The following is a 9782-nucleotide window of genomic DNA, read 5'->3' on the forward strand; positions in this document are numbered from 1 at the left end:
CCTCTTCTACATTTTTGCCATTTCTAGTATGCCCTCTTTTAAAAATGTGAGGACCAGAAGTTGCATGATATTTCAGATGCAAATATGTAATTTACTTTATTGTCATTACAACATTCTCATTTTTATTTTTGCCTGCTTTTCCAAAAGACCCTAGTATGGAATTATATTTTTTCCACATTGCTGTATCCTGACATTTTTCTTGAAATATCCCAAGAATATTTTTCCTATTGGCTCTGAGTATGAAGTTATGGTTTTTGTTCTAATGCACATTCCTTTGTGCTTACTTAAACTGAACCAATGGATAATTTGTCAACATGCCTTTTATAATCTAATGGTTTAAACCAATTTTATATAAAGTTAACTATGAATTCTTATCATCTTACCCAAAATAAAAGTAAACAGTTTTCCAAGACTGTTTACTTAGACGTATTAGGCTTTATAGATAAATTCCTCAACAATGATACATTCATTATGAACAGTGGCCTTAAAGTGCCCCTGTATTTCTTTTCTGAGCTTATCTCAATATAATACTATTTTTAATTGAGAACTATTCAAAATTGTAGTCAATCAGAAAATTCTTAAATAAATTTTGTCTTAGTTATAACACTTAGTAACTTCAAAATGGTGTGTATTTCTCTCTTACTTCTGTTACATACTGTTTTGCCATGTAGATGGTAAGGCTCATAAGTTCATTATCCTAGCATACCAGTTCAATGAGAATTAAATTCTGTAAAATCAATTCAATGCATCAGTTGCACATGACAATTCAATTGCCATATAACAATTCCTAGAAACCTTTAGCATTAACCAGAGTCATACCGTACTTTTGTACAGCTCTATAAAAATAATTTGTTGTTAACTGAAATTGAAATGAGGAGGGGGACTGCTCTTCATTTTCACTGTTTTTAAAAAGGGACCCTAGAAAGTTTTATTTAAAAATTCTATCTATTAAATAGAACAAACTAATACCACACCAAGGCATGCAGGAAGCATGTCTTAGTTCATGTGCTGTGGTGGAAGAAAACAATTGTGCAACTAGATTAATATGAACCTGTTAACTTTGTCTTTCCTGTAGCTTATTTTCAACAATGAGTACACACAAGCTGAAGGTCAAAACTGGCATCTGAAGCATTTCTGCTGCTTTGATTGTGACTGTGTCTTGGCTGGAGAAATCTACGTCATGGTTAATGAAAAGCCCATCTGCAAACCCTGTTATGTGAAGAAGCATGCTGTGGTAAGAAAGTCTAGCTTTGCCTGGAATATAGAACTACTGTGTAAAGTTCCATACTTAAGTGGACTTTTACAAACCTTGTTCCATGAGTAGTTCCTTGAAAGACCATTCTCCAGGAGAAAAACAAGAGACAATACAATCTTACACATTGTAAATCTTTATGGCACACTAGTAAGTAAGATAATACAAGAATACAGTATGTAACAACTACTAGCTGACTTCCAATCTTCCTTTTTAGATTTTTGAGAAAGTGATGGTGCTTGTAAAAGTTATCAGGGCCCTTTTCATTCCGGGCTCCCATATTCACCTTTATCCTCTAAATTTGAAGTGTAGCTGCTTTGCGCGGCACAGCAAAGTGTCGTGTGGCAGCTGCTGAAGCGACCAGGAGAGTGCAGGCTTGCAGGAGATGAGTTGGAATGCCTCCGTGCCTGCGCAAATGCCTCTGCGCCTGCCAAAGTGCATGTTTGGCATGCGCATACACACAAAGTGTGTGTTTGCGGGCAAAGCGCACCCACTGAACTGGTGGTAAAAGTTTTTGAAGCCCACCACGGGATAGGACCCAGTATTCTAGTCTGTCAAGATCCATCTGGATCTTGAGCCTGTTATCTAGGGTGGCTCATCTAGGATGATATGAAACTGGCTATTCCTGCCAGTTTCGTATCATCCACAAATTTGGTAAGTACTTCATGTGATTTTAATTCTATGCCTCTGTTTATAGAACCAAGAATTGTATTAGCTTTTTTGGCTGCTGCCGTACACTGCTGGCTCATATTTAAGAGATTGTCCACTGGGACTCCAAGATACTTTCCAGTATCTTCCCAGGCACTGATGTTAGGCTGATTGGTCTATAGTTTCCTGGGTCTGTTTTTTTCCCCTTTTTTGAAGATGGGAACCACATCAGCTCTTTTCCAGTCCTCTGGTAGTTCCCCGGTGCTTCAGGATTTTTGGAAGAGATGGTACAGAGTTTCTGAGATGACATCTGCCATCTCTTTTAGAACTCTGGAATATAATCCATCAGGTCCTGGTGATTTGTATTCATCAAGATCAGACAGATATTCTCTTACCAGTTTTTTGCTTATTTTAACTTGAGTTTCTAGTCTGTCTTTTACAGTTGTTTTTGGTAGGTTGGACTATTGTTTCTTTTTGAATGAGTTAAGCAGCTCTACTTTGCTACCTGTTACTTCTTTGCTGTCTTCTCTCTTTAGTGGACCGACAGTTTCCTTGATTTTTTTTTCTTGTAATTTATATGTTGGGAGAAACTTTTTAAATTATCTTTTACTTTTGCTGCAAGTCTTTGTTCATTCTGAGCCTTTGCTTTCCTGGCTTTGTCTTTGCAGATTCTGGCTATCTGCTGATATTCTGTCTTAGTTGTATGTCCTTCTTTCCATTTGTTTTTTGTACTTATTCTTTTTGTCTTTCAGTTTATCAGAGATTTGTGCAGCCATGCCGGTTGCTTCTTGGATTTCTTGATTTTCTTTTTCAGCAGTATTGTGCTGGACTGGGCTTTTATGATCATATTTTTCAGAGTTTCCCAAGCTTCTTGAGTTGTTTTGCCCTTAAGGATTTTCATTCAAGGAATCTCTCCCAAGTTCTCTCTGAGCTTTTTAAAATCAGCTCTTTTAAAGTCTAGGACTCTGGTATCATTGTGTTCTATTGCTTATGTTTACATTATGTTGAATTCTAGTATGACATGGTCATTTTCACCCAAGGTTCCTGCAATATCAACTTCCTCTATCAATTCTTCTCTGTTGGTAAGAATTAAGTCCAGGTTGTCCCTCTAGTTCCCTCCTCTACCTTTTGGACAACAAAGTTGTCAGCTAGGTTGGTTAGGAACCTCTTTGATTTCTCACTTGGTGCAGAATTAGTCTTCCACTTGATGTCAGGGTAATTGAAGTCCCCCATTACTATTGTAGTGTGTTTCCTATATATATTTGTTAGATGTTAGCAAAAAGGACATCTATCTTTTCTGCTTGATTGGGTGACCTATAGTATACACCAATGGCCATGTCATTCTTTTTTGCTTTTGTATTGATCAATATGCATTATCGCTGGTTTTCGTCTTTGGTTTCATGCATTTCTGTAGCAATATAATGTCCCTTACATACAGTGAAACTCCTCCTCCTTTTTTATGAGGGTCTGGGGTTTTTTTTTGAACAGTTTGTCAGTATTCTATCAGTATGTTCCAGTCATGGGTTTCATCCTACTGAGTTACTGTAATTCCAACTATATCATATCTACCTTCCTGTATTAATAGTTCAAGTTTTGTTTGTTTGTTCCCCAGACTTTGTGCATTTGTATGTAGGCACTTGAGATCTTTAAGTCTGACTCCGGGTGTTTGAGTTTGTCTTCCTTCCCAGCCCTCCTTACTTCATTATTTGACTTGCTTTCTAGAGGTTTTTACTGGGAATTAGGTCCAGGAGATCCTAAAGATTGGTCACCCTCCCCACTCAATTTTAGTTTAAAGTCCTCCTGATAAGTTGAGCCAGTCATTTTCCAAAAACGTTCTTCCCAGTCTTTGTAAGGTACAGCCCTCCCTTGCCAGAAGGCCATCATGGAGATAGTATAGACCATGGTCCAGGAATCCGAAGTTTTTTGGTGACACCAACCCTTTAGCCAGTGGTTCACTTCTAGAATTCTTTGTTCTCTTACTGACTATTGTCCTTTCATTTGTAGTACAGATGAAAAAAAACTACTTGTGCGCCTAAGTCCTTGACCTTTTGCCTAGCTGCTTGTAACCGTCCAATATTGTTTTCAAGTCCTTTTTTGTGTCATTCGTCCCTACATGTAGTAGTAGAAAGGTGTAGTAATCTGTGGGCCTAATTATTTGGGTTAGGTTCTCAACCACATCCTTGATTTTTGCTCCAGGGAGACAACATACCTCCCTAGATTGTATGTCCGGTCTGCAGATGGCTGGACTGTTCCTTTGAGAATAGATTCTCCTATCCTCAACATTCGCCTTCCTTTTTTAGGGGGTGAAGTCTGGGGTGCTTTTCTGTTTATCCCAGGTGAGTTTGTTGAGGTGACTTTTTTAGGGATATTGGCTGATGTCTTTTTTCTAAGTGTTTGCGTGTTTTCTTGGAGGGGGAAGTTGTGGGTCTGAGTATTTTCAACTAGGGGGAGAAATCAATTGCTCAGTTTTAACGGGGCTGCTTCTAATTGGGTTAGATTGGGCAGCAGAGTTTATTAGATATGTGTTGCCTCTTTCTTTGAATGCTGTAGTCTCAAAGATAATTGGGTCCTAAATGATAAAGGGCTTGAAAGATTGTATCCAGCCACCTTGATTTGGCTGTCAATGCAACACCTACATAGTAGCAACAGATTAATGTGGCAGAATTAAGTTTGGGTTATTGATAAATGGGCAACTGCATTCTACATCCAGGGAGTCTTCAAGCATTGCAGAATTTGAATCAAGTTTTAACAAGGATATGAGTGCCATGACTAGCATCTATTCCAGGAAAGGCTACATCCATTGAAATTGAGCAGAGGACTTTTTAGCCATGGCCTCTCCACAAGTAATAGCCATTAATCCAGGATAATATAAACTTGTCCTTTCAGAGGAGCTTCCCGAAAGCAGCCAGCTTCTGAATTAATAGATACTCTACCTGTTTGCTTGATCCTAAGTTGATGTTACCTGTGCATGCTCTTAAAAGCCTCCAGGAATCGGTTCTTTCACCTAGGATAGTGATGTATCATTTACAGAAGAGTTTGAACAAAATGGGGAAAGGGCTGAGTTCTGGACCTCATATAGAGATGCGTAGAGTTTTGTTCTTCATTCCCAACAAACAATGATTGGAATTAGGAAGGAAGGAGCAACATTATGAGACATCCTCCCTATTACAAACCCGTCCAGGTGATCCAGCAGGATGCAATAGCTGATACTATCAGTTGCTGAAGTATCTAGAAGGGCAAGGAGGAATAGAGAATTCCCATAATGGCTCATTACAGCAGTGATCAGTGCAGGATCCATTATTCTTATTATTTTGTTCTAAATAATGCTAATTAAAATCAACATTATTTAGAACAAAATTATCAGAATTATGGAATTATCTACTCCACATCTGAGCTTCCACCCCAACTAGGAAGCCATCCATTGCGGTTTAACTTTGCTTGAATCAAAATACTATAGATTGTATGACCACCCGTAACTTTAAAATCCTGCATTAAAGTTAGGTGTTAATTCTCAGATAGCATTTTGAATATGAAAGACTCTTACAATAGATTTAACATGGTATGAGGGGGGTATTGTTGAAGAGGAAAGAACCAATATGCTAAAAATACATATGCATTTAAGTGCGCTATAAGTAATAAGATTATTGATATTTTTGTGTCCTAGATGTAGAAAAGTTGACTAATTTCAACTGGTTGGTTGTGTTGTGTTGAATATTCTGGTCTTCATTACCTTCCCAACTTTGAAAGAAATGAGTGTTGATTTCCTTTACTCCCCAGGTCTGCCAAGGCTGCCACAATGCTATTGACCCTGAAGTTCAACGTGTGAGTTACAACAACTTCAACTGGCATGCTACTACAGAGTGCTTTCTGTGCTCTTGTTGCAGCAAGTGTCTGATTGGCCAGAAATTCATGCCGGTAGAAGGAATGGTTTTCTGCTCAGTGGAGTGCAAGAAAAAGATGATGTCCTAACGGGAAGGAAACCAAACTGGGAACCAATACTTGCCTTATTTCAATGTCTTCTTCATGTCTACTGTATTGGGGGATTTTAAACAAAATCAAGTATTAAATGGCAGAATCCAAAGATTTTTATATTACTAACTTGATTGATTATGATTTAAATTCTTAGGCACTTCTCAGTGCTACTGGTTTCTTGTTGCAGGATGTTTCTTAAGATAGGGACTTCAATGTATTCATACACTTCAAAAATGTCCTATGGAGGGATATGGTACCTCAGACCATTAAATTGGACTTCATTTTCCTTTATGAGTAGTTGTTGAGCATGAGAGTGAATCCTGATGAGAGTTGTGATAAGATATTGTAAAATCCCACAACATCTGGAAGACCATTGGCTTTATACTCTTCTCTTATAATCCTCAGGTTTTTCTTCTATATTTGACATTATACAGGATACTTCAGTAACAAAATATTGACTGGGTATGTTGTAAACCTTATGCCTTATACTGACATTTTCCAACCTCTAATGCATTCAAATGTGCTTTGTTAAAATTCCCACACTTGCTAGTTAATAAAATATACCAATAGTGTCCCTATAGCGTGAGTCTTATACTGAATTGTACTGTTTTAGACTCCATGAATATATGCACACATGAGCAGAGCACTTAGTACTCCAACTCCCTGCATGTGGCATTATAGCATAGCATAGGAATTAACACTTTTGATATTTTTATGTCAAGGAATTTTTAAAGGGTGACAAAAGCATTCCAACAACTGAACCGTTTGCCTTTAGAGTATTATAGTAGAGTAAGGTATGCAATAGTGGCGTATATCTGAAGCTCATGTGTAGGATGTCAGTGGGCATTTGTTCTTTGAGCTTGTGGGTTGGTTTCCAAACATTTTGTTACCATGCTAGGTAACTTCTTCAGGGGTTAGTTTTTGCATGGTGGTTGTCTGGGTGGTGCATTGTGGTTTGAGAGCTGTGTGTCAGAGCACACAAATTTTTCGATAGCCCTTGTGGAGAAAGGCTGAAGATGTTCTTAGTCTGGTAACGAAACATTTGGAATTATTTAAACTTAGAATGTGAATCAGTAGGAGCCAGATGTGAATATGCAGTAGTCTTTTCATCCTTTTTTCTTTTTTTTCAGGAGGTTGGATTTATTGTTGAATGTGGCCAGTTTGCCTTGGGCAATGTAAAACCTTTGATATTAGGGACCAAATTGCCTTTTGTTCCCCAGATTAATGATTTAATTTTTTTGTAATGAACATATCAGAAAATCCACGATTTTGAAATTATTATTATTGTGTGTTAGCACAAGCTCTTTTTTATTTGTGTTTGTTTTACTGCAACATTCTTAAAATATCAAGAGATCTGATTAATCCCCCCCCCCCCGAGTACTGAGCACATGGGCTTCAGAATTTCAATGGACTTTTGAAAATACAAAAAGAAAATTGCTCTGTCATGCTTTGCAATAGCTCTTGGTTTGTTACTTCCCTTTATACTGTGTTGCTGAATGAAATTAGGTCAAAAACAGCCATTTGAAGGACCTTCATTCATGTAAGTGTAAATTGCCTCTGAAGCTGGCATAGAGTTTGTTGGACATGCTGTAACTCCTAGATCCTTTTTTCTCTTTGGGTATGGTAAGGGATATTTTTTCAAATTCTTAAACAAATCCACTTGAACAAAGAAGGCTTCAAATTGCTAACGTATGCCCAGTCAAGAGTCCCATAGATAAGATATAGCAAGCATATCTCTGTCCTCCCCTCATATATTGTAGAATCTATCTAATCAAATATTAATTAAAATAATAGTATGCATAAATGGAAAGCTAGTCTTTTGCCAAACAAAGGACCAGCGTCCTACATACTTCGTTTCTAGAGATGGACTTGATCTGCAAATACAGGGTTTTGCGGGGGCATGTGCCTGTCTGCCAAGAACAAACCTTGGGAATTTTTAAGACGTAAGCATTTCCAGGCCCAGAATTACCAAGCCAGCATGGGGAATTCTGGGAGTGGAACTCCACACAACTTATATTTGCCAAGGCTTGGAAACTCTACACGTATGTATGGTACACAGTCACAGAAAGAAAGATTGCCAGGTTGTAGGGAGCATTTAAGGGGGTAGAAGAAAGAGTGGGGAATTAACCTTATCAGTTTGCATTCTAGTCAATTACATCTTCATCATGGCAATTCTTTTGTATAAGAACGTGCTTTCTCAAGAATTTGAACTGGCAACAGCTGTGATATATTCTAAGATGTCCAAATCTGATGCAGAAAAATCAAACCATCCTGAACTTTCACCAGAAATTGAAGTGAGCAAACCAAAAAGTTGCCCCGTTTCTTATCTGCTCAGCCAATGTCTCATTTGACATTCTTTTGAGCAGTGGAAGCTTAGTGATAACTTGGAATGTACTGAAAACGAACTTAATAGCTGAACTTCTGTTTTGCATTAAAAAAAAATTTCAGGTTTAGTAGCCTGGTCGGATTGGTCAGTTCCTTTAGAGAAGCTGTCAATTTGTATAGGAAATATGACTCGGTTTGATCAATGGGCCGACTCAGAGCTTTGTACCAAGCTTTGGTTTTGTGTGATGTAATAAGTACCATGGCATGCTAAATGTAGAAAGATACACAAAAAAGAGTGTGCTGGGGAAAGAGGTAGAAGTTGGATTTGTAAACTTATATAACTCAGCTCTTCTGACTAATAACTGTATGCATATAAGAAATGCTCACAAATAAAATACGTTGCCGCAATTAAATTTTCCTAGCTTTAGATTGTGTGTTTTATTTTCTGTCTTGGCCACTGTAATGAGCATCTTATTCCAGAAGAGGGTGATGTGTTCAAAAGTTTTAAAAAAGAGCTTGTTAAATAAGTTGAAATTTATATTTTACTTTGATGTTTTTAAAAAATCCCCTTTCCTTTTTCACCATTCCAGACTATTAATAATAGTTGCCTGAATAAGTCCTCCCACAGACTTATATCTGTTGAGTTTTATAATAACTATATTAAGCATAGTAGTTAATTAGTTGTAAATCAAATGTCTGCTTAAAATTCAGTGATTGTCGTATGTTCTGGATTATATACATATAATCCAAGCTTTGATTTCAGTCTGAGATTTCAGTTTGAGATTTAGTTTAAATCATTTTCATAGTTTATAATAGAAATTCACTACAATTTCTATAGCTAATTTCTTTTCACAGAATGAGAGAGAAAGTAGCAGGTATAACAGTCCCTTTATATGTATTAGCACTGCGAAGTTTAGCTGGATATCTTCAACAGTTTCACCAGAATACTTTTTTGGTATTATTACCTTGCATCTCATAATGTGAAGACGGTTTTGCATATTAGCTATAAAAAATAAAATAAATGTCTCTCATACCTTAAGGTATAGCATATGACAAAAATGAATGCTAATTTCTTTGTTGTATTTACTCTGCAATAAATCTATGTACAAAAACATAGATGTTTTTACAAATATGGATAACCAGAGGGTGTCTCAACCTTGGCAATTTTAAGATGCATGGATTTCAACTCTCAGAATTTCCCAGCCAGCAATGCTCCCCTGCCAAGGTTGAGAAAGAGTAGTAAAAATCAAGGCTGCAGAACCAGAATCTCTAGTGTAGTACCAAAGCATGGAATTCAAGTAAGCCTGTTGACTTCAACCTAATTTTATCCTTGCTTTTGTCCTGAATATATTTTTAGAGTCGAGCCCTCAAAGGCCAAACGTGAGTCCTACTCTTAAAACAGATGTATTCCTGGTCTAGATGCATTGATCTTACATCATTTATTTCTTGACTGAAACCCAAGCAAACTCAAGATGCTAAAATTAAAATGACGGCTAATCACAATAATGTAAAATCCAAAAAGTACACTCCATTGCTGATGGGTCGCATGCACTGAACACCTTCCAGCGCAGCCAGGTGATTTGGA

At 37.3% G+C, this 9782-nt stretch overlaps 1 protein-coding gene across 1 annotated transcript in view; it reads left to right on the forward strand.

Moving 5' to 3' along the window:
• TES (testin LIM domain protein) overlaps positions 1–8605 on the forward strand; it is a 33638-nt gene extending 25033 nt beyond the window's left edge. Inside the window, exons 6-7 of the mRNA XM_026713105.2 lie at positions 1076–1234; positions 5678–8605. Coding sequence (XP_026568890.1) covers positions 1076–1234; positions 5678–5869 — 351 coding nt within the window. The 3' untranslated portion in view covers positions 5870–8605. The remainder of the gene's footprint in view (positions 1–1075; positions 1235–5677) is intronic.
• Positions 8606–9782: the final 1177 nt, after the last annotated feature.

This window comes from Pseudonaja textilis, chromosome 5 (genome assembly GCF_049901715.1).
Source record: "Pseudonaja textilis isolate UNSWEBS1 chromosome 5, rPseTex1.2, whole genome shotgun sequence".
Lineage (NCBI taxonomy): Eukaryota > Metazoa > Chordata > Lepidosauria > Squamata > Elapidae > Pseudonaja > Pseudonaja textilis.